The sequence below is a fragment of the Furipterus horrens genome, unplaced genomic scaffold, assembly GCF_987537825.1.
Source record: "Furipterus horrens unplaced genomic scaffold, mFurHor1.1.pri manual_scaffold_2, whole genome shotgun sequence".
NCBI classification, from domain to species: domain Eukaryota; kingdom Metazoa; phylum Chordata; class Mammalia; order Chiroptera; family Furipteridae; genus Furipterus; species Furipterus horrens.
Genome location: NW_028327172.1, coordinates 12,119,470 through 12,145,204, shown reverse-complemented (window position 1 = coordinate 12,145,204; position 25,735 = coordinate 12,119,470). Strand labels below are relative to the sequence as shown.

Here is a 25,735-nt window from a genome sequence, read left to right as displayed (position 1 = left end):
ACCCCCGCTCCTTTCTCTCTCTAAAATCAATAACCATATCCTCGAGTGAGGATCAAAAAAATAATTTTTTAAAAAGATCTTATTTATTTTTAGAGAGAGGAGAAGGAAGGGAGAAAGAGAGGGAGAGAAACATCAATGTGTGGTTGCTTCTTGCAAGACCCCAACCAGGGACCTGGCCTGCAACCCGGGCATATGCCCTGACTGGAAATCAAACCAGTGACCCTTTGGTTTCCAGGCCAGCGCTTAATCCACTGAGCCACACCAGCCAGTGCTTTGCAGATGAATTTCTTTAGAGAACTGTTTCTTTCCAAGTGTGGGTTAAGCTTCAGTGCGACAACAGTGCACTTGTTCTTATGGAGAAGTCTATTGGACAAAGAGTAGATCACAAGAGATCAGTTGAAACCCTCAAACCTACAGGAAGGAAAAAAGGAAAACAGGTGGAGAGAAGTAAAGATCATCCTGGGATGCACCACCACTGCCTACATATTGATGTTAAGACTCAATAATTCATTGTTATATTGATTGTTGATTATTGTATTGTCATAGAATTCTCCTAGGGTACCCACCCCCTTGAAGGAAAGACAGGGTGAAGGGAGAGGAAAGGAGTGAACAGAAGGATATTGATCCTTATCTTGGCTTTGGGCTCTGAGGAAGAAATCAGGCCTAAACCTAGGATGAGATAACTAGCAATGCCATGAGTCCTCTTATTAGGAAGTCCAGGAAGAAGAGTTAGGCCTTAAGCAGCCAAAATGATGAGCCAGTTGTAGGTTTTGCTGTTGCAATTCTATTCTTTAATTTCTTTTTCTTTTTTTTCTTCTGTAAACTGGTCTCATGGCACTGTGGGAATTTAGAAGCAGTGTATACAGGAGCAGCCCAGAGAAGAGAGATCCAAGGAGGCTCTTCCCTCTTTGGAATAATTTATATTGAATAAATTTCCAGCAGTGGTGAAAAAAAAAAAAAATTTCCGTGCATCCATGTAAATTTGTAGGATTTTAATTTGAGGATGTTTCTGATGTATATAAATGATACTCAGATACAAAATAAATTTTCCAGTGGTGGAATTTATCCATGGATTAAAGTGCATGAACATTTTAAAACTCTAGAATGACAAGAAATCAGTCCTTCCATGAAGAAAACTGTTATATGTAAGGTTAGAGTAAGTCTCAACAGAATGATAGATGCTTAATGTTCTGCTGGGCAAACATGGAGATTCCTTTCAAACCCTTTTTTAATTTTTTTTTCTTTTTTTTAATTTACTAACTTGTGTTTCAAGGTCTACTTTCCTGGCTTCTATTTGGTATCCGGAGATCTCCTCTCATACTTGATTATCTTGAAGATCATTTTAGGTTGCAGTCATATTTTTTTTTTCCAAAAAAGCCTGTGAATTATACGTGCTAGGAACTGGGGTGTCCCCAGCCTTCAGTTAGTATTTTACCTTTCCTCCTTCATGGCCATTCTCACAATCAATAGTCTTACTTAATTCTGAGTCCACAACTTCATAAGTTCTGGGTGGGATCTAGAGACCATGTGTCCTAGGCTGAGGACATGTGCAAGCATAATGGTTAAGGCTTGTTGGTTTATTTTCTTGTCTTCCTCCTAAATTCTTCTCCATTGCCAGGGAAAGCGACTGGTAAGGTCAGTCCTTGAGTTGTTTTCAGTTGCTTCAGGTAGGGATACAATCATAGTATGTCTGTTTTCTGTCTATCCTTTATTTTACCCCTCCCCACCTCTTACACATCTTCACTGTATGACGCCATTAAAATTGTGTCTTGCTTTTTTTGTCCCCAAATTAGATGAACTTGCTATAGATCCTTATAGTCCAAGGGTCAGGAAAAGAGCTCCCTCTCTGCTCGGTTAATTTTTCTGTTTTCTGTTCATTTTAAAGTAAGAATACGTTTATTGTCCCCCTTTTGTATAATCTGGAGTTGGTAAACCACTGATAACCCAATATTGTAGTTTTCCCTTAATGTATCTTCAGACTTTGTCATCTTGAAACATTTAAGGGCAAACTTGGAAAACTCTTATGCTGTCCAGACAGTCATCTACGGGAAGGTGAGGCTTACATAAGACTGGCAAAATCCTTGATGCTTTCCCAAAACTGTACCAGGAAGACACTATAAATCCACAATAAGGCCCTTAAGAGGAGACTTCTCAGGCACTTATATAAAAAGTTGCTATGAGCAAACTCTTTACAGTTTGGAGATACAGACCCTGATCCCTTCCCTAGGTCATTTTGGGGAAAATGTGACTATGAACTGAAAAAATCCTGGCCTGTCAAAATCCAAGACTGAAAGGAAATTAAAGGAGTATATTTACACAGTTACTCTGTAGAATTATTAGGAAATATTAATAAAATGGCCCCAGGGAAAAACACTGCCAGCCATTGTTCAGTTAGTTTAGCACCTAGAAATTATCTTTGGTATGTAAGACTTCAAATTGCTTTTGAAATCTCTCCAAGACTGTCTTTCCAACTCAGACTTCATGTTACCATCTATTGAGTTGTGAAAGCCCTAATTTTCCCTTAATGTAGTTTTTAAGGCTAAAATGCTAGGCACTTCCCAAGATTACACTCTGCCTTGCCACTTAGGATACATGGGTGGCAATAACCCTTTCCCAGTGCAGCAGTCAGAACCAAAACCTTATAGGGAAAAATATCCATCTCAGGAAACTTGGAAAGACTGTGAGAGTTAAAATATTGCCTTATGAAGGAGACAAAGCACGCTTGGATGACAAGTTAAACTACAAAGAAAAAAATGTAACAGGGCACCTCTATTGCACAATGAGCAGAGCTCGGGTTTACAGGCGCCCCTTTGTTGTTCACGCCCATCTCAATGACTTCATTGTACATAGTAGGCTCAGCCTCCTGCCAAATGGGCCTGCTCTTCATAGTGTAGGACGATGATGGAAAAATAGCATTTGGAGTAGAAATAAACAGCAGATAATAATCCATAATTGTTTTTAATCTTGTGAATGAGTCACCCTCAATTTATTTCCAAATTTCTCTGTCATCAGCTGCTCATTTCTTTACTTTGAACATTATCAGATTAACACTGCCAAAGGCAGGTAGGAAATGATCCAAGAGCACAGTTCAGAGGTATCACATGGTGAGTGGATGAAAATCTGGGAACAAGACAATTCGCAGAAAAGCCTCTGGTTTTGTTTTGTTTTGTTTTGTTTTTTGTCCTAGCAAAGGCACCAATGTGTGAACCTAATTTACACTTTCATTATTCCAATCAGGTTATTTTTATATCAGTATAGTTTTAGAATAAGATGTGGTGGGGGATTATTTATTTCCCAGGAAATTCTGTCCTTCACTTTGCAGACAAGATACTCAAGTAGGCCTAACTTCAAAATTAATTTCAAATGAAATTATGTTCTTTTTACCTCTCCTTCTTAATACTGTCACATGCCTTGTTTATTCCCTAAATCTTCATTCGGTACAAGGAATTTCAAAGCTGAATGGCCAAGCAGACATTCTAACATCACAATCATAGGACATGTGATCTATGATGTGAGCTGTTAAAACCTGGGTGACTCTCCTCTGTCCATAATTTATCAGGGTGTTCAGATCCCCTGGGAAGTTTAAGCATGCTATGTTATCTATATTTGACTTTTCTTCCTTAAACCGATTAGGTTCTTAACCCATTTAGCCTCTAACTCCTACTCAGGGTTGGAAATAGGAGATTGGAGCCCAGATGTTCTCCCTAGGAACCAGGTCCGAGTAATAGACCAATTATCGCAGAAAGACTAAAGATAAAGGTCTCGGGTTTTACACTATACCTAACATCTTCTTAACAACACAAAGCTGCAAACTCAGATTAGTAGCCATTTACCAATGTTAGACCATTCTCCAACCTAAAATTACTTTTTACACTTGCCTCAGATTATGCCTACATTGGCAGCAAAGTAGAAAAGCTACTTTTCATTTGAAATCTCCAGATAACTGAAACAAAAATAAAGTGTTCTGGCTAGCAGCTAGTTCCTCTTTGCTTTGATGTTGTAGGCACAATCACAATGTCTACAATAAGTGAGTTTTCAAATGACTGATGCTGAACCTGGAGTTCAATGCATAGTAGGGAACTGTTGTCCTGGTTTTGGTTTAGTTAATAAAACTGCAAATGAATCAAGGTATTCTAAGAAACACGCAGATTAAATGTCAATTTGTGACGTGTCCACACTCAGTTATGTTAGATGAGGGAACTGTGTAGGGGTTAGCGACGGGGGAAATCTGTCACAACTTCCCCATCTTTCACTTTAGCTAAAATGAGTGAGCACCAGCTCCTGACGGATCCGGTCAGCCTCTAGGTCCAGGGACTCCATGTGCTCATACTCTTCCTCGGGCGGCTGTTCCATGTGTCCTGTCGTCGGAGAGGACCAAACATCCATCCCATGCTCCAGGGAGATGTTGTGGAGGACACAACAAGCCAAGATGATGTGGCTGGACTTCTCTGGCGAGTACTGCAGGGCCCCCTTGGATCCATCCAGGCAGCGGAATCGGGAGCAGAGCGTTCGGAAAGTCTTCTCAATCACACTGTGAGTTGCAGAATGGGCCATATTATAGCGATATTCAGCTGGAGTTTCATGAATGTGAACCGGGGTCATGAGCCAGGTACGGAGAAAGAAGGAACTGTCACCTGCGGGGAAGGCCCAAAGAATCATAAATGATTGCAATTGGAATACAAACAAAACAGAAAATCCAGGAACATAAACAGAGAATGGACAAGAAAATGCAACAGCCTCTGGATCCAAAGTGCACCAGAAAAACCAAAACCAAGAGGGAACTGCTTTGGTCAAGAAAAAGCATGCCAGAGTCACAAGGAGGTAGCCATGAGTCTTTGCTGGGGAAAGCCTTGGTTAAAAGCAATGGAGGAAAAGGCTGATACTGAAAGAAAACCAATTCTGAAACAAAATGTAGGAAAGAGGTGAAGAAGGCACTGGAGGAAATAAAATTCTTGGATTTTTTTATAATAAAAGGTTAGTAAAAACTATCACATAGCAAACCAATCCTCAAAATTACTAAAGAGCTAAAGCTTAAGAGGAGAGAGAGAGACAGAGAGAGAGAATTCTGCCATGAGATCTCAAAGCACTTGCAAAGACAATTTATAGCTTTACCATTAAAATGTCGGGTCTGAATGTACTACCTGGGGACTTCAGAGGAATTCATAATAATTCATCCTCCTAGTGCTAAGAATAATAAAATAAAAGTCCCAGCATCTGGGCCTGACTGCTGTGGCTCAATGGATTGAGCATTGGCCTTAGAACCAAGTGTTGCTGGTTCGATTCCCAGTCAGGGCACATGCCTGGGTTGTGGGCCAGGTCCCCAGTTGGGGGTGCATGAGAGGCAACCACACATTGATGTTTCTCTCCCTCTCTTTCTCCTTTCCCCTCTCTCTAAAAACAAATAAATAAAATCTTTAAAAAAAAAACAAAAAAAAAAAGGTCCCAGCATCTGCAGTACAGACCAGAACTCAGGTGTCCTGCCTTCCTAGATACTACATTCACTAGAACAATACCTTTGTAACAGGCAGAATTTCACAATAACAAGGAGAGCATAAATGTACTGATGCAAATAGTAATAGTGGAAAGGAAATAAAATCAGAAGTCAATTAAAATAATACAGTATACACAAGGCGTTTCCCTTGGGCGACCTATCAAATGATCTTGGAAAGTGCTAAAAATAAAACAAAAACTGGGATGCAATGTCCTAACACAATGTTTCTATAAGGTTTAATTGTCCTGACTCATTACATCTGGCAGATGAAATGTCTCACAGAGGCACAGCCTCTCAGAAATCTGAGACAAACAGGCCCGAGGCGTCCCAACTTGCACAGCTGCATTTCAGTAAATAGTTACGGAGCGTGCTAGACACTGTTCCAAAACATCTAATACTCCTTCCTTTTAGGAGCTTACATTCCTAAGAACTGGATTAACTTCATTTTTTGTTTTTAAAAACTATTTTATGTATTTATTTTTAGACAGAGGGGAAGAGAGTGAAAAAGAGAGGGAGAGAAACATCAATCGGTTGTTTCTTGAATGGTCCCAACCCGGGACCTCACTGGCAACCCAGGCATATGTGCCCTGACCTGACCTGGAATAGAACCAGCAACCTTTCACTTTCCGGGACAATACCCAACCAACTGAGCCACACAGATCAAGGTGATTAACATTATCTTTTTAATATGTTTTGTAATTTTAAAACTTTTATTGAGATATAATTGACATACATTGTATTAATTATCTAAGAAGTCTCACAAAATTTTCAAAATTTAGATTTGGCTGGCTTTTTTCCTATTTGTGCTAAGTATAATCTACTTAAATTGAACTCACCCTTACTAAATACTGAATTTAAGAAACTGATGTAAGTAATAATGAAAATAATATCTGTGACTCACTGAATAGCTATTATGTAGAAGGCAATCTGCTGGGCAATTCTAAAATACTATCTCCTTTTTTTTTTTTAATTTTTATGAGTTTATTTGAGCCAAACCAATGACATACGCCAGGAAGCAAGATCTCAAATGCTCCTTGAAAATATTATCTCTTGTTATCCAATCCCAACTCTGCTAGGTTAGATAATATTAAACTCATTTTACATATGAGAAGATCAAAACACACATCAGCCATCCTTTGATTTGTCAGGCAAAGGAAGGGGAGGAAGCCAGTCACTAATGCTAATGTCAGATTCAGTGTCACTAAAACAATAGTGTAATGCAGTACAAGAGAATAAGATAAACATTTAACATGAATGCCAAAGCGCAGATATACTAAATGAGTTCTTCAAGAAACAGTATGAGCCTTACATGGGGAGACATACAGGACAAATGAGTTAATGGAAGCTTTTTTAATCAAATGCTCAATGGTCATTAACTGGTTATAATCCAAGTACCCCTAGAAGTCAGACACTCAGCAGAGGATTAGGATCAGAATTGCTAAACAGATTACAATTGTTTACATGATCAGTCATCCACCAGACATTCTGGCAGACCTTACCAAAACTGCTTACTAGGACTAGGCCAAAAGCTGAAGAAATAAGAACTCAGGCTGATTTGTTTGCAGGAACACATACATTTAGAAAAGGGGAATTATGTAATGCACTCTGAAAGGACAGAGGAGAAGGAGAATATGAAGGGTGTCATGACACCTATGGTGAAAATATGCTTAAAAAACAAGAGAAAACAAAGGAGAATCACAGCTAATTCTAGATTTGGCAACTCTAGAACTATTTCACAAATCTGATGGAGTTCAGATACAATCAGCTAACCATCTTCTTTTTTGTAACATTTTTTTTTCAGATTTAATGTGTTTTATTGATTAAAATATTACATTTGTGCCAATTTCCCTTCCCTCTGCTCCCCTCCACCCGGTGGCCCCCCTCCCTCCAGTTGTCCCCCCCTTTTAGATTATGTCCATTAGTTGTGCATTCAGTTCCTCCCAACCTCTCTCCGTCTATTCCATTCCCTCCTACCATGATCCCCAATTCCTCTATCATCTCCCTCCCTCTCCCCACTCCCCCTCCCTGTTGACCTCCCCCCAATATGCTTCCCGTACCCACAGTTCCTTTTCCACTCTCGTTGCCTGTTTAGTTTGCCTTTATTTTATCTCCCTAGCTTCTGTTTTTTAAACCAGTCCCTTTAACATCTCATATAACAGTGGTTTGGATCTAATGAACTCTTTCAGTTTTATTTTGTCCTGGAAACACTTTCTCTGTCCTTCTATTCTGAATGACAATTTCGCTGGATAGAGTATTCGTGGTTGTAGGTTTTGGATTTTCATTACTTTGAATATTTCTTGCCAGTCCCTTCTTGCCTGTAGGGTCTCTCTTGAGAAGTCAGCTGATAGTCTAATTGGGACCCCTTTGTACATAATTCTTTTCTTCTCTCTTGCTGCTTTTAAGATTCTCTCTTTATCTTTAATTTTTGACATTTTGATTATAATGTGTCTTGGAGTGGTTCTCCCTGGGTCCAGTCTCTTGGGAACTCTCCTTGCTTCCTGGACCTGCAAGTCTATTCCCTTCCCCAAGTCTGGGAAGTTCTCCTTTATTATATTTTCACTCAATTTTTCAAGTTCTAGTTCATCTTCCTCACTCTCTGGCAAACCAATGATTCTTATGTTGGGCCTTTTATAGCTGTCCCAGAGGTTTCTGATCCTCTGATTGTTGCTTCCCATTTCCTCTCTCTGCATTGGTTGACTGCTTGTTCCTTCTCCATATTCCAGTTTGTTGAAATGAACTCTGGATTTTTTTTCCTCACCATCTGTCTCGTATGTGGTTTTGTTCCTTTCGTTATGAATGTTTTTCGCTTCTTTCTTATCTTTTTCCTGCTCTTTTGTGAATTCTGTAAGCCACCTGATAACAATGGCCCAGAACTGAGCCTCTGACAGGTTTCTTATCTGTTCATCTGTCAGGTTCTCTATCTGTTGCCTGGTGAGCTGTGCTACCGGGATTTCTATAGTTGTCTGCCTCATTTTGACAGATGCGTTTTGTTTTCTTGGGCCGGCTGTCGGGGCAGTGCCTGTGTACTCGTAATGACTCAGCAACCGGCGCCGTTTGGCGTCACTATTCAGCGACCGGCGCCTGTCCGCGACCTATTTCGCAGCCCTGTGGCGCTTTCTTTGGGGGCGGGGGTCCAAGATGGATTCACACAGTTATTCAGCTAGGAGACCGGGATCCGTCCTCCCGCCCCCCTGGGCCTCACTGTTCAAGGCGATGCGGCGGCCGCTCTCCCCAGCGCCGGGGTCGCGCACCGCCAGGGGCTTGACCGCAGCCGGGATTCCTCGCCTCCCCGCCGCTTCAGGTGCGACCGCAAACAGCACTGCCCTCTTTAACTCTTACCTGCCCAAATGGCACCGCTGGTTTATAACTTCATATGTTGGGCTTCCGTGTAGTTTTATTTTCTGGAATTTCTAGTTATCCTTTGTTTTGAAGTAGTTGTATTCCTCTCTAGTTGTAGAGGGAGACCTAGCGTGTCCGTCTAAGCCTCCATCTTGGCCCTTTTTTGTAACATTTTGACATTCCTCATAATCCTGCCAATTTGCCCCCACATTACCCCACTGTCCACTCGTTCCTCTAGACACCAGTGTTTTCCAAACTTACGTTTGTACGAATCACTTAGGATAACTGCTAAAAATAGGTGTCTAAATTCCTTCCCTGGAGATTCTCATTCTCAAAGTTTAAAGTGGGGCCGAGTGACACACATTTTTAATAAATCCTCAGATAACTTGGGAAAATATGCAGAACACTAGAGGAGTTTAGGGGGTCTTCAAACTAGTTTTCCTGTTAGAGCTCATGGAGGCTTTCCAAAGGGTGTATGTATCAGTTCCGTCAGAACAGACAGTATTAAGGGAATCCATTTCTACATGGGTCTACTTTCCCCATCCTTAGTGCCTAGCATGTGGCCTGGTACCAAAACTGGCTTCCATAAACACTTGTTAAATATTGTGGTAATAGCCATCTCTCACACTTCCACTCTACTTTAAGGTCCCAAAGTGTGAAGGGAAAGAAAATCAGTAATTCCTACATGTCCTTGAAGTCCTTTAAAAAAAGGAGTATTTGCAGCCTGGCCAGTGTGGCTCAGTGGACTGAGTGCGGCCTGCAAACCAAAGGGTGGCCGGTTCAATTCCCAGTCAGGGCACAGGCCTGGGTTGTAGGCCAGGTCCCTGGTTGGGAGCATGCTAGAAGCAACCAGTTGATGTATCTCTCACACACGGATGTTTCTCTCCCTCCCCTCTCTATAAAAATAGATAAAATCTTTTTAAAAAAGGGGTATTTGCCAAATAGAGTAACCCCTCATATAATCTATTTTTGTTGTTGTTTATTTTAAACAACAGACATTTATTTCACAGTTCCGGAGGCTGGTAAGTCCAAGAATCAGGGTGCTGGGGTGAGGGATTGGGGGGCTCACATAATCTAGTTTTAATATTTAAATACAGTGACTTAAATAATCTGTGCCTTAATTTCCTCATCTGTAAAAATGTTAGTATTAGTATTTAACTCCTTATGAGTTTTTATAAGGATTAAGTGAGATAATCCAATGGAAAGTGCTTACATTGCCTGACAAATTCTAAATGCTCAGTAACTTTTAGCTGGCTTTATAATTAGGGTACCAAAGTAATTTTGTATGAAATGAGCTTGGAACCCAAATACTCCCACAGTTGTGGAAATAGCTAGATGGAACACTTGCAAAAAACAGATTTTCCTTCACTTCTTGGTGTGAATGGTACGAAATTTCAAAGTTCAAAGTAGGCACACAGTGGAGTTAACATAGAGGTCCAGAAATGAGAAGGCAAACGGTAAGCAGAAACAACTCAAGAAAAATTGCCAAATTCCAAGATGTTACACATGGCACCCTGGCAGCTCTAAGCCAATCAGTGTGACAGCAGTCTCTTCCCACTTGGAACAAGAGAGGTTTCTCTTTTATGAACCAGTAAGCACATTAAAGAGAAACAAAGCACATTAAAGAGAAGTAAGTGCTGAGTGTCCATCATGTGTTACTGTGTTATGAACATGTACAGTGAAGATGTAATCAGTGGTTTTGAAAGATGTCTTCAAATCCTTAATATATCTTTTCATCTCTCACATATGTTGTATATAAGATAACCCTCATCTTGTTTACATCAGTCATATTTTAAAACCAACCACAAGAAAGAAAAAAAACCAACCAACCAACCAACCAAAGCTACCATGCTCTAGGGTTTTTATCACTATTAGAAGTATCCCTCATAGCTATACAGTCCCCTCAGTTTGCACTGTTCAATATTGAAATGGGTCTTATCACAACACCAGGCTTTCCAATGGCACTTGGACAGATCCGTGAAGTTCCTGCAACAACTGCGTAAGCGCACTGTCTGCTATCATTTTCATATAGATATAGTGACAATCACTAATGGCAAAAATAATATATTTGTACAATACTTTACAGTGAACTTCCATATATATTGCCTAATCCTAACAATAGGTATTACTGCTGTTGACATTATTTTCATCATTGTACAGATGATAAAAAACTAAGTCTCAACTGTATGGCTATTTAACCAGATCTATAGTGATAAGTATTTTGGCTGCTCTTAAGGGACTGTTTTTGTAGGCTTGTTATTGTTTGCAACTACAAAACACTACTGCAATGCAAATTCTTATATGTAATTTTGTCTTACACCGCCAGAGTTCACATTTATGAACATGCACCTCCACGTAATCTCTTAGAAGTGTAAGATCTGGGTCAAATAATATGCTTTTAAAACTTTAATACGTGTCCTTTAAAATGGTGATTTTTAAAAATTAAGGCTCAAAGAGTTTTCAGCTTGAGGTCTCAAAAAAAAGGGGGGGGCAGGACTGTGACTCAATTCTATAGACTCCAAGATTTCATTTACTCTGCTACATAATTCTGTGGCTACAAAATGAAGCATTTCCACTTGCAAACTTACCAAGCAGCCAGCTATCTTTGTGCATTCCAGATTCAAACTGACTTCCGAGGGAAGACTGCTGCAGCACAGCATAGTCCTGCAGGCTGCCTGGCCAGCTGGTCTCCACAGCCATTAGTGTCCCTCTGATGTCACACACCATCAGGCAGTTTAAAGAATGCATACCTTTGCGGTTCACATAGGAGAGGTCTTCAGCATTTGGTGCCTTGATTGCCACATGGATACAGTCAACCACTCCTATTACCCCTGGCATCCCGGACAACCCATAGAATTCATCCTTCAGAGCCTGAATGGATGCTTCATCAGCTGGAAAGTGAATGAACTGGGAGGCTCTTTCCACAAGTGCTTCAGTGACATTGGCAACACATCGACTCATGGATGCCTGACTGATTCCAATAGCATCTCCCATCCGAGTCTGGAAGGAACCTGAAGTATAGAAGCCCAGTGCTGCAAGGATCTGTGTCTCTGGGCTAATAGCCCTGGATCTTTGAGTAGGTCTAGAAAGACTGGCTCCCAAGAGCTCCACCAAGTAATAAATGAACTGTCGAGGAAAACCATACACGGACATCAAGTAGTCATCGGTCACATCATCCAGCTTAAAACGGTCCAATGTCCGGTGACCTCGGCCATACAGTAAGAGATCACAGTCAAGCACCGTTATTGGTATAGCCATGGTACACGTAAATGTTGACTCTTTCCCTCGGCTACTTTTCCTGAATTCTTCCCAGTGAAGACGTTGTTGCAAGAAGGTATTTAAAGAAGTGTCAGAATGCAACAGCTAACCATCAGTTAAATGGCTCTGGCATTTATAATCTTCTTTCTGTAAAGGTTAAAAGAAAAAAATTAGAAACCTACCCAAGACTTTAAAGTGATTCAAAGGCTACAATAGCTCCTTTTCTCAAATTTCCATTTTGTTCAAGCAAAAGAAGCTATACTTTAACTCTAGGTTTTCCTCCACCAACTCATGGCTGACAGTCTTTGTTTTGGTTTCCAGGATACTGGGAGTTGTATTTCAGTGGCCCATTTAACGCCTGGCATTTGAACTGGGAGGAGCAAAAGATTAATGGAGGCGACACATAATTATCCACACGGTAAGAGGTCTGCTCCTAACAAGACAGGCCACGAAGCACCTGACATAAGTCGTAACGACCCAGGGCAGGGATTAGTCATGGCGGGTTTCATTCCCCATAGCCTTCTGGCACCAGCGAGAAGTATGGGATGGATGGGTGTGTGTTGTCGAACAAGAGAGAAGAAGGGAAAAAACCACCCACGACCCAGGCCGATGGACGTAGGCTGTGTGCTCTAACGATGGTGAGGCTGGGGGCTAGGAAGTAGGGAAGAACGAACAAGTTAGAATGAAGCTGCGAAAGAAGCCGCTCAGCGAGCTAGGGCTGGGAGGCAACTCTGCCGCTCGGAGGAGGCGCCTGAGAAATACGGAATACGGACTATTTCGTAAACCTGATGGCGCCGGCCACGCTCAAAGTCAGCTGAAGTCCGTCACCCACCTCTAGACGGCTGCCGGGTTACCAGCGACACTCCCCACCCACCGCGCCGGCCGGCGGGCCCTCCCCTGGCGGCAGCGCTGGCTCACACGCCGCCACGGCGCCCACGCGGCGCCCTCCCCGCCGCTCCGCAGTGACGTGCGCTTCGCAAGTGCACATTCGTTACGCGGCCCAAGCGTCCTCGCTCTTTCAAAGAGCCGGTCCTTGACGCTTTTATTTTCTTTTGAGACGCTGAGAAATATTGACCATAAAGACACATGGAAAGTAAATCAACTTTTATGGGAATTTCGAAGAGGAAAGAGATGAACTCGGGCGTTTGTCGGTAGCGAAAGTGCGGCTGGAGTTACACGGCTGCGTTTCCCCTGTAGGCCTCTTCCTCCCTCCTCTGTCACCCGAGCGGATGAAAACAAACACTAACGATGGCGGCGCCGGGAAGCCACCGGCTGCGGGGCTTAAGGCGGGCGTGATCGCTTGAGCTGTGAAGCGAGCCTTAAAGAGCTCCGGCCGACGTGCGTGCGACAACTCGCTCCGTCCCCAGAGCGAATACCTGGGGCCTACGAGCCCCGAGCCTTTCGAGGCGCGAGGTGTCTGTCTGCGATCCGTGCTGCCACTGCTGCCCGGGCTCGCAGAACCCTCAGCCGGGAGGCGCAGCTGGCCGGCCCCAGGCCCCGGCCACCGTAATGAGAGCCCCGAGCCACGCTTTGTGTCGCTGCTGTGCAGGTACAAACTTTAGAGGGGCGCCCCCAGACCTCTGAGCGCCCCCGGGTGGGAGGCTATGGAGCTGCGGCCTGTCGTGCCCCCTCCTGGGAAAGCTGAAGCTGACCCGCCGCAGTTCGGTCCCCTGGGCTTTCTTTGGGGAGTCGGGTTGGGGTCGGCTGCATCGGCCCGTGATTGTTCCCAGTCTTGACAAAGATCCCGGAGCTTTAGTCTCTACTTTCTCAGTTCTTTGGAGTAAGTCCTAAGGGTTTTTGGAGATGATTTTGGGTCCAAAACTCCGGGGCTGGGTACCAATATGAGTGAGGTAGGTTTTCATTCCATCAAGATTTGCTGAGTGCCAAATATGTACTCCGCGTGTAGGTGAGGGTGACTCTTGACTAGTGACAAAAGGGACCCAAGGTTCACGACTGTCTTCTTACTGGCAGTGGAACGACCTGTGGAAGTCTGCGGCCCGTTCTCATTAAATAAATCTCTGGGTAAGTGGCTACGCACCGCCTTGGGCTCCTCGCTAACTCATCTCAGTTCTCACTTTCCCAGTCGGTTCTCAGTTTGCCCCGCCAGTTCAGCTAGCATTTCAGTGTCAGCATGTCTTCCTTTTCTGGCCGTCCCACCGCGGGGAGAGAGCAGGCAGAGGAGGAAGAGCGAGAGAGAGAGGGAGGAGGAACGTGAATGAATGAACATTAAAGGGAAAAAGTACCTATTATTCTTAGTTTAATGCTCATCTCCGAAGGTGGTAGAATTAATTAAACCCCTTCAGTGGGAGATGTGCAATAATAAGAAACAATGGACCCTTCTCTGGCGCTAAACTGACTTCCAGATTTTTGTGTGTTTTATAAGTGTTCTTTGCATGTGTGGGTATTGCGGCCCCCACTAAATTACAAGTTTTTTCTTTTCAACTCTCCATTTTTCACCTGAGCAGACGTCTTATAAATGCTTGTGGAATGGAATCCTGAGTTAACAATATATATTTTTAAAGATTTTATGTCTTTATTTGTAGAGAGACAAATAAAGGGGAAGGGAGTGAGAAAGAAAGGGAGATGGATTCCTCGCTCCCAAACGGGGCTGCCAGCAACCTGGGCATGTGCCCAGATGGGGAATTGAACTGGCGACGGTTTGGTTCACAGGCTGGTGCTCAACCCACCGAGCCACACCAGGCAGGGCCTGAGTTAATAATATTTTTAAGACACAGTGGATGATGAATAAGTGATGGAGCAAGTGTCACATATACTGATTTGTATAGTAAGATGCATGTAAATTTATGCACTGTTTTCAAATTGTACTCCTTTGGGTATTAAATTCAGAAGGCTATGGCAACTGTTGAGAGTTACGTTTCATAAAATTTGCAAACCATATTGAAGCAAAAACTGCAGATCTTCAGCTACTAAACACTCCAAATTATAATGTTTTATTTAAGGACTAAATCAGCTGGACACAGTGGAATCCTACCGTAATAAGCGTACTGAAATTGTACTGTATGGAAGTGGGAGCAATACATCTCTTTTTTTCCATTATCTTTCCTACCCCCATCTACCCAGCAGGATGTCTATCACCTAAATGCAAAAAAATAGTTTTGAGCTTTCAAAGACCTAAGTACTACAATATAAGTGATTTTCCAAGGATATTTTTTACTATTTAGAAAAAGTACCCACTCAATAAGGTGCATTCCCAATACTCTGCAATCTTTTTTCTGGAGAAAAGTTATTTAATCTTAGTAATGCCTAGAAATCCCTAAAACTTTATTTTTAAATATTTGTTTTTCTTTAAAATCCTTTAACTATTATAATAGAAATGAATAATTGTATTTATAACACTGTGGTTGAAGAACTGCTTAGATTACAGAGAATGAAGAGTACACGTGAAAAATTCCTTCTTCAGTCAGGCAGCTCAGTTGGTTAGATCATTGTCCAGATATGCATGTGCCCTGACTTGGAATTGAACCCATGACCTTTCAGTTTACAGGATGATGCTCCAACCAACTGAGCCACACCAGCCAGGACCATGCATGTTTTAGTAGAGGAAAGGGTGCATGGAGTTGCTGGCCCTTACTTATGCTTTGTCAAATTGTGGAGACCAATAAAAACTGCAAGTAGTCCCTGATATGATAAAGGCAGTATAGCTGGGAATAATGCAAGGAAGGTTTTGTCCTCTTTGCCAGAGGGAAATGAAGAAACTTTTCTTAAAGTTCGGGTTTTAAATCCTAAAAGGATTTTTAAACACTTAAAGGGATATAAAATTAGTTTTAAATATTTAAAGGATTTTAAAGGGATTTAAGATTAATTTTAAATAGTTGTTTTTAACTGTAGAGTAAATGTGGGCCAGTTTGTTAGAGAAATCCTCTAAATGCCAGTGTAGGTGGCACAGGAAGTCTCTCTTACCCTAAGATGTCTCCCATCTGCCTTCAGTTACAAGAGAAGGAATAAGATTGAGAACTACCCCAATTTAGAAGAACAACTCCCAATGCACAGTTGACTGTTGGTCAGTATTATCTTCTCAGTAAAAGTAAAGGTAAACAAAAAACTTATAGAAGTGATAATTTAGTATTGCTATTTTACAAAATACTGCTTTCACTTTTGATTCATACAAATGTGAAAGAAATACAGAATTAATTTTACCTTCTTGAACAGTCTTAAGCTTTTGTCCCCACCCCCATTCCTTCTGTATTGCCCACAGATGTCAGACCATTAGGAGAGAGATTATATTAAATGCTTTCTGAGATTTAGGTATCCTCTTTTAAATATTAGCTTAACGTGTTTTTACCCCTTAATCTATTTCTGTTGGAATTTTTTTTTTTAATTTGTTTATTTTTTAGAGTGAGGGGAGTGAAGGGAGAAAGAGGGAGAGAAACATCTATGTACAAGAGAAACATCCGTGGGTTGCCTCTCACACGCCTCCAACTGGGGATGTGGCCTGCAACCTAGGTCTGACCCAGAATCAAACTGGTGACCTTTCAGTTCACAGGAAGGCACTTAATCAACTGAACCACACCAGCCAGGGCTTCTGTTGGAATATTTAAAAAGCCAGATATTGGCTTTATTCCCACCTCCCATTTTCTTTTGCTTTATTTTACTTTCTGGTTGCTTTTTTTGTTTGTTTGTTTTTTAAGATTTTATTTATTTATTTTTAGAGACGAGGGAAGGGAGGGAGAAAGAGAGAGAAGCATTGATGTGAGAGAGAGACATCTATTGGTTGCCTCTCTTATGTGTCCCGACCAGGAATTGAACTGGCAATCTTTTGCTTTGCAGGATGATGCCCAACCAACTGAGCCATACCAATCAGGGTTGGTTTCTTTCTCCTTTCTTTTCTTTTCTTTTTTTTTAAGTCTTTTGGTGGGGTGTGTGTGAATACTTGTTATTTTTAAAATTTTATTTTTCAATTACAGTTTACCATCAACATCGTTTTGTATTAGTTTCAGGGATACAGCATAGTGGTTAGACAATCATATATTTCACAAAGTGATCCCCTCAATATTTGTAGTACCTGCCTGGCAGCATACATAGTTATTATAATATTATTGACTATTTCTTATTCTGTATATCCTTGTAGTCTTTTTTTTTTTTTTTAATTATTTACTTTTTAGAGAGAGGGGTAGGGAGGGAGAAAAGAGAAGGAGAGAAACAACAGTGTGCAAGAGACACATCAATCGGCTGCCTCTTGCATGCCCCCAACCGGGGAACCTGGCCCGCAGCCCAGGCATGTGCCCCGACTGGGAATCAAACCAGCAACCCTTTGGCACACAGGTTGGCGCTCAGCCCACTGAGCCATACCAGCCAGGGCCTCGTAGTCTTTTCTTCTTCTTCTTCTTTTTTTTTTTTTAATTTTAGAGAAAAGGGAAAGGAGGGAGAAAGAGAGAGAAACATCAGTTTGTTGTTGCATTCATTGGTTAATTCCTGTATGAGAGTTTGTGCCCTGACTGGGTTTCAAACCCACACCCTTGGCATAGCCTCTGAATCCTCCTTGTGTTGTATGTCATTTGTTTTGTCGTTCAATATTCTCCTTTTTGTTAACTTCTAGATAATTTGTACTTTCATTTTTATTTCAGTGTTTATTATTAAAAGCTTAATGTATATGGGGTTAACTTTATTGGAAAAAAGTTTTTTTCGAGTGGAAAGATTTACTTTTGTTTTTAATTTTTAATGACTTTATTAGGTGACATTGGTTAATTATATAGGTTTTAGGTGTACAATTCTGTAATACATCATCTGGAAAAATTTATAGTGCCCCTTAAACCTGAGAAGAATGTGAAAGGTAGAGTTAAATAAGTTTTATTGAGGATTGCATGTATGATCAGAACTCTTTATAGACACTATCATTTAATCCTCACCACAACCCTATGAGATAGGTGTTATTACGTATCGCCATTTTATAAGAAACAGAAAGACTGAGTAATGTCCTATATGTAACTATATATATATTAGACTTGGTTTTATTATTCAGATCTCTGTATTTTTGTTCATAGCTATTTGAGTTCTCAAAGAGGTATGTTGAATCTTCAGGTTTAGTTTTGGTTATAACAAGCTCTCCTAGTGTCGGTAGGAATTTTTGCTTCATCTATTTTATTGCTATGTTGCTTATGTATAAAGGTTTATGGCTATTACATTTTCAGAGATTATTGTTACTCAGCATCCCTTTTAATCTCATTTCATCACCTTTGGCCTGTATAAATGTTGCTACTTCTGCTTTTCTTTCTCTTTCTTTCCTCTTCCTCTTTTTTTTTAAACTGAATATAGTTATTTCTTTCAAACTTTCTTTGTAACTCTTAGGTAGAAAGATAATTACAATTGTTAAACCTTTTTGTTCTATTTCTAATTTGTCAACAAAGAACTTTCTAGATGGAAAAAAAGATCTTTATATTTTAATAATAGCTGATGCCTGAAAGTGGGGAAATACTGTTTTGTTCAGTTTGCACTTGAACTTGTACTTAACTATTTTTTTCTTAACTTTTTAATATACAATATTGAGCTTCTAGAGCCTGAATCCACGTTAAAAAATTCTGTTAAAAATTGGAAAACATAGAAATTATTTTTTCAGTAATTGATACTAACTTTTCTCAGTTTTAAGGACTACAGATACTATCCAGAACCATTTTTATGTAATCTCTTGTCAAACTATTCAGTTATGTTTTTGAAATTATTTGCCCTTTCCTTCATTTTTTGATGTATTCACTTTAATCCATTGTGTAAATAATCTTAGTAATGGTGGGATTACTGAAATAGCTTTCTCACTGATCTCTCTACTTCTAGTTCCTTTACTTTTCATCTCTCCCTCTCTTATTCAGATTAATGTCCCTGAATCGTTACCTACAGGAGAATCTACATTGACTTCCAATTAATGTACTCTTAGAGTCTATTGCTCACTTCCATGACTCCCTAGTAATCTGGCCAGACCATACTTACCCACTTAATTTTTCTTTACCTATTCTCAGCTGTATATTTCCTAATTTTGTTTCTCTCCTATTCTTTTTTTTTTTTCTTGAGATTTTATTTATTTATTTTTAGAGAAATGGGTAGGTAGGAGAGAGAGGGAGAGGAACATCGATGTGTGAGAGATATATCAACCGGTTGCCTCTCGCAAGCCCCCAGCTGGGGACCTGCCCTACAACCCAGGCATGTGCCCTGACCAGGAATCAAACAAGCAACCCTTTGGTTCACAGGCCAGTGCTCAATCCACTGAGCAACACCAATTAAGGTTCCCTTTTTTTTTTTTCTTGTTTTCTGGGACTCCACTTGCACATGTGTTAGACCTTTCCCTTTGTCCTCAATGTCTCAGGTACCCTCATGTCTCATTTTGTACCTGCTGCATGAGATGCTCCCTTAAATATGGCCCTTTCACTCTGAAAAGTATCCCACAGGTACGTGTTTACTTTCTGTTTCTTGTATGTTTGTCTCTGTTTTCTATCCTTTTGCCTTTCTGTACTTTATTCTGAGTATATTTTCTTTTGACTTATATTCCCTTTCAATATTTGTATCTTTATGTTGGTCTAATCTGTTAGCCTCAACCGTTGAGTTCTTCATTTAGTGTTTTTTGTTTTTTAGTTCTAGAACTTCTGCTTGGTTATTTTTATAGTTTCTAGTTCTCTGTTAAATTCTCAATTTAGTGCTTTATTTAAATTGAACACATTAAGTATTATAATTTTAAAGTCTGTGTCTGTGTCAGACATTGTACATGAAAAATTGTAGAGATAATTTGTGGGCTACGGTAACATTATTTTCTTCCAGGGAGAAATGGGTGCTTCTGGTCAAGATAAAGGCAGACCTTATCCCACATTACTGAAGCTGCACAATGTTTAAATTTTCTCATAATAAAAACTTCTTAAAAAGTTAGCTTAAACAAATATAAATTACAACTACATTTAGTTTTCGGAAAGAAAGAAAAAAATACCCACTGTTTTTGCAAATTAAAAAAAATTGAAAGTACAACAATAGCATTTATTGGATTGTATTTTATGCATTAAAAGGGAAAGGAGAAACAGAGGACTGTGAAAAGCAAGGAAATAGTTGAAGAAAAAGGGAAGAAGAAAGACCCATCTACAATGTCTATTCTGTCTTTTACATGTTTAGCAAGTTCACACGAGGGGTGGGGAGGAAGTCGGTGAAGACGGAAGAGGATATAGAGGAATAAATGTTAATGGAAAAAAATACAATAAAAATAAATTTAAAAAAAGAAAAAACAAGTTCACAAATAAGCATTTTTCCTCTTAGCTTGCCCGCTTTGCTTCAGATGTGCAGTTTATCGTATTGTCTCATCCTGTTGAGTTCCTGGTGTTTTATCTTCATGTGCAGTCGGTAAATTTTTAACTTATGACTTCATCTAGCTAAAAGTTGGGAGCTCAGTGATGACTGACTCAAAGAGGTGGTTAGAATTGAGGACTTATGTGGCTAACTTAGTAGGAGTAAGTAGCAGGGAGAAAAGACTTGTATGTCTTTAGGAAAGACAAATAGGTTTTTAGGAGAATAAATAGGAGTTAAGAAAGTTTGTGATAATACTTGTTTACATAGGTGCAAATGGTCTTTCCATGTTCTTCATGACCATGAAACTCCCCCAGAGAGGGGTTGATGGTATGTTTACTCACAGTCACTCTCCTGGAAACAGAGGCCAACCTGTAATGGAGATTTATGGCAGTCTTTATTTCTCAGAAGTTTCTGCTTCTAGTTAGTAGATAAGGGAAGCTCTGAGATGGTTTCCTTCTACATTTGTTGAATCTCAAATGTCTTCATCTTAAAATAATCTTTATGCCATAGTGGCATATTTTGGAACGGCATATGCTATTCTCCTTCAAATGTAAAATAACCAACCACGTAAGTCTCTTCCAGGTAAGAAATGAGACCTGAGTAAGGTGCTATGGAAACGAAAATGTAGCAAATATAAAGGATTTTGTACAAGCAAGAGTTTGAAGGATTTAGTTACTGGCTAGTAAAGGGCAGAAAAAAGAAAAAATTCAATTGCAGATCTCTTTTTATTTAATGTTTGTACTAAATTTCCCTTTGTAGTCCTTAGAGCACTCAAAGAAGGAATTTTACAAAGAGCAAAGGGTAGTGTAAACCTTATATTAACCTAAAGTGAAAAAGTCGAAATGAGAGGAAACAAGCATTTACTTGGAATCAGGGGATTGCACTTAGATAAGCACAGATTCAGGCAGAAACCCAAATAGTGTCCCTATTACAGGATGAAAGCAATGGGGTTTTACAAGAAAAAAGGAATATTCATTCATTTATGTGAAAAGAAGAAAAATTTCTATGGGTACTGACAAGTTGAGCTTCTCTTGGCTATACATGCTGATTACTGATTCTATCTTCAGATAGAAGGTCCGTAATAATTAGTATTTGTGATTAGGATATCAGCTTTTTTGCTGACTTGAAAAACAGTTGTTTATAAAACAGTTGTGGTTTAGCCCAGTCCAATGGTTTGTCCTATCCAAAGGTTCAAGGAACAGGATGCAGCACATTCCTCTGGAGTGGCTGCTCTAGCTCCGTCTTAAAATGGCTCCACTTATGTCCCGCTTCACACTTCTGTCACATTCACATTGTAAGAGATGCTAGACCAGGCTCTAAGGGAACAGCAAGCTCTGATGCCTGAGAGATGATTTTTTCCCCCAGTGGACACCTCGCCCCCTTGGTAATTCTAGTTACATAATCCTCTTAGTGCTTCCAGGGGTAGGATAAGTCCCAGGAGTCACTGTGCCATTATACTGTTGGCATTGGTAGATGCTCTGGTGGTGGGAACACAATTCCCCACTTCAGGGTAAACTAAGGGCAGCACAACCCCCCACCCCCACCCCCCCACTAATCTTATCTCAGGTTTCAGTGGTGCTTCAGGGCCTTCAGCCATTTAACCCTTTAAAAGGTCCTCTTATTTTTGCTTTAACATTTGTTAGTGTCCTTAACCAAAGTTAGATCTGAAGTAGGTATACATGGCAAATGCTGTCAAACATACAAATGTTAGGCCCTGAAAGACACGTCCTTTATCATTTGGATCAATATAGGCTTTAACCTGTATTGATCACAATGGACTTGCCTGTGGCATCTTATTCCGATAATAATTTTTTCTTGGAGGTGTTTTATTTCTCCTTCATTGATTTCTTCTCCCTCCTTATACATTTGCTCGGATTTCCCTATCCTACAAGGAAAATCCTTTTTACAGAACGGCTTGAGCTCTTTTTCCTCTCTAACTTCTCCCAAGTAGCTGGATCCATTCTTCACTCTGAGAAACCATCCTTTCACAGGCCTTCAGCGCAATGCCAGTGGCCTTTTCTCACCTTTTGAGGATGAAGGAAACCAGAATATGTCACCCCAAATAAATTACAGTATTCCCTCACTTATCGCGGGTATTATGGTCCAGACCCCCCCCCCGCCCCGTGAAGTAGGACCCTTATATTTATTCTACACTCTTAAACCTACGTAACTTTAACAACACACATATACAAGTACCACAAAATCCCACGATATAGCGAAAAATCCGCGACAAATAATTAAATATAATATTTTTAAAAATCCCACGATACAGTGAGGCCGCAATAAGTGAACCGCGAAATAGAGAGGGACTGCTGTATTATGAGCTGAAGGCAATTAAGCAAATGTAGGATAACTTCTCTTTACCTTCCCCTTTTTCTACCTAAAGGCAGGCTTTAAATTTTCCTTTTACTTGAGACAGACTCTTAACCAGCTCAGGGAAGGTATTGTACCAGAGGAATCGGCAAACAAACCTTCCTCTAGTTTCCTCCTATGTGTTTACCTTCCTACCGTTGTAGCCCTAGGGGGCCTAGAACTGCTGTCCTTTGGCCTGTCATTTCTCTGCAAGTTTATTGTTCTTTTTTGATAATCCCGTATAAACTGCAGTTCTAAGCTGTTACTCTGAGTTATTTTCATTGACATTTCTCCTATCTGATGTGTGCTGTACACATTAATAAACCAATTTTCTTGTTAATCTGTCTTCTTGTTAAAGAATTCCAGCTGAAAACCTAAGATGGGTAGGCCTAAATTTTTGCCTCGTCCACAATAGCTTTATATTATTTGACCATCCCTCAAACTTGAAACATTTATTTCGCCTCAATTTCAATGCAAACTGCTCAGAAATAATTTTGCCTCCTATTTCTCTGATGAGTTCTTGCATTTCTCTTTATGGTTCTTTTATGTAGATATTGTCCTAGGGTCTTTATTTCTTTTCTTCTTTTTTTAATAAATTTTATTGATTGATTTGAGAGAGAGCGGGGGGGGGGGGGGAGGAGAAGAGAGACAGACACAGATGTGGATCTGTTCCACTTATTTATGCATTCATTGGTTACTTCTTGTATGTGCCCTGACTGGGGATCAGGGATCAAACTGTCAACCTAGACATATCCAGACGATGCTCCAGACAACTGACCCACCCAGCCAGGGCAAGAACCTAATTTTTTGAATGGACAAAATGTTTAAACTAGCACTTCACAAAAGAGGATAGCCAAGTGGCTAATAAGCATATGAAAAGGCAGGAGTAGGAGAAATGCTGTCACCATTTAACCACTGATGTAATCCTTAATCATTCAATGCCCCTACCAGGATGGTTAAAATTAAAGAATTAGAAGTACCAAGTGGTGATATAGATGTGGGGCACCAGGAACTCTCATACCCTCGTAGGGAGGGTGTATATTGGTGCAGAACCTGGAAAACTGTCAGTGTCTATTAAAGCTAAACATGTATACTCTGTCACCCATCATCAACACTCCTGGCTTTTTGTCTGCTGGCAGTGAGTGTTTACGTCCACCAAGACTTGGTGCAAGACTGTGATAGCTAAAAATAGGAATCAACCCAAAGGTTTGTCAACAATAGATGTAGATTGTAGTGTATTCATAAAGTGGACTCCTAGATAGCAATGAAAAGAATAAATGGCTGCATGTAGTACTATTACAAGTGACTCTTACAGACATAATGTTGAGTAAAGGAGGCTACACGCGGCACTCAGGTCTGAGTTGCCCATTTGGAAATCTCCCAAGTGTACTCTCCCTTTGCTAATAAACCACTGCCTGCCTTGCTATCTGCATCTGTCGTCTAAATTCCTTCTTTTGAGAAGACAAGAACCAAGGTCCTCAGAACACTACTACTACTGATCCGGTGACAATCTGAAAATTTATTCTCAGAAAACTCTATCTTAGAATAAGTCAGAGTTCTTTCCATAGATCTTTAAGATAAAACCTATTTGCAAAGGCATTTGAGTAAAATAGTGACTGTCTGGGGAAAAAAGGAAGCTACACACAAAAGAGTTAATACTATTTGATTCCATGTATAAGAAATTCAGAGCAGACAAAATAATCTATGGTAATAGAGGTCAGAGTAATGATTACTTTTTGGTGGGTTTATTGACTGGGGACACAAAGGAGCCTTCTGGATTATTGCAGATGTTCTATAACTTCATCTGGATTGCAGTTATACGGGTGTATACGTATAAAAATATTTATTGAACCGTCTACTCAAGATTGGTACATTTCACTACATGTAAGTTATATCTCAATAGAGAATAGTGGGGTTTTAAATATATATACACATGTACATATACATGTGTATGCCTATATACATATACATATTGTATATATGTGTATACACACATATATATGTACAGTTATACTCATTACTTCCTATTTCATTTCTACTTTTTTTACACCTTAAAACCAGCTCTCCCTCTGGCTTTCCTGTTTTTGTTAACTGAATCCCTATTAAACTTTTTGCAGTCAGTCCTTAAATTCTTTCAGCTTTTTAAAGTATCTCCCATCCATACTATTTCAAAATCATGTCTGTAACTAGAGTTTTAGCATTGCCCACAAGCCTGAATTATTGCCAAAGACCAAATTGGTTTCTCTGCTTTTCATACTCAAAACTATTATACAACATGTCAGCAAAGCCGTCTCCAAAGCACCATTCAGATGATGCTAGTACTCTGTTACTTCCTGTCCTCCAAAGCCTTGAGGGGGCTGCCACTTCCTGAGTCCTAGGCGCAGATCAGGCTCTAGCATTGCATTAAGACTCTCATTATCTGGCCCCAACCAGCCATATGACTTCCCCATCCATACACAGTCCTCTGGAAAATGGGAATACTTATATTCCAAAGTCATTTTGCTCTTTGTCGCTTATATCTTTGTTCATGTTTTTCTTTCCCTAAATGCTTTCTTCCTCATGCCAGCTCCATTTCAAACTAGTTCAACCTGGGGGTATCATGATGTGCTTCATGAAATCCATGAACCTCCTGTAGTTATGTCCAAATGTTTCCATATTTGTACATTTTTCTGGAGAAAAGGCTTGTCTTGCCATCAGATTCTCAAAGTGGTCCATAAACCTCCCCCAAAGTTAAATTAGTTTAGTGGCCTTTGAAGGGATGTAAATTAACTCATTTTATATTTTAACAAAGTTTTTGTCTCATTAAAACTTAGTTTTCAATATGCTGGGTAATAAAACATTTTTAATGCATAAGTTATATTGAAAGCTCAAAGATTCAAATTCAGGTAAAATAGCTTGTCCTCATCCATTTTATAGATTTAGCTCTTTGTGTAAAATTTATTTTCCTCAAAAGATAGTATCTTAGTATTTTTCATTTTGGTATCTTTAGTTAGAGGGGATTTTTTTCTCCCCTCCCACATG

General features: G+C 40.1%; 2 protein-coding genes across 6 annotated transcripts in view; one reads left to right on the top strand and one right to left on the bottom strand.

Moving 5' to 3' along the window:
* Window positions 1-4,245: 4,245 nt before the first annotated feature.
* Window positions 4,246-13,000, bottom strand: HARBI1 (harbinger transposase derived 1). 2 transcript variants are annotated; one of them, XM_090261896.1, is made up of 3 exons: window positions 12,921-13,000; window positions 11,419-12,235; window positions 4,246-4,634 (listed from the first exon to the last, which is right to left on the bottom strand). In XM_090261896.1, the coding sequence occupies exons 2-3, from the start codon at window positions 12,086-12,088 to the stop codon at window positions 4,255-4,257; spliced, it is 1,050 nt and encodes a 349-aa protein (XP_090118022.1). In that variant the 5' UTR covers window positions 12,089-12,235; window positions 12,921-13,000; the 3' UTR covers window positions 4,246-4,254. The 2 variants fall into 2 exon arrangements, with proteins under 2 accessions (XP_090118022.1, XP_090118030.1); XM_090261904.1 differs by having other exon boundaries at window positions 12,874-12,983.
* Window positions 13,001-13,270: 270 nt separating this feature from the next.
* ATG13 (autophagy related 13) overlaps window positions 13,271-25,735 on the top strand; it is a 36,198-nt gene continuing 23,733 nt past the window's right edge. For 2 of the 4 annotated variants that reach the window (XM_090261875.1, XM_090261857.1), the window contains exon 1: window positions 13,272-13,637. The gene's annotated coding sequence lies outside the window, so the exon portion shown is untranslated. Of the gene's footprint in view, window positions 13,638-14,059; window positions 14,111-25,735 lie in introns of all 4 variants that reach the window. The other 2 variants (XM_090261865.1, XM_090261883.1) reach the window with 2 other exon arrangements.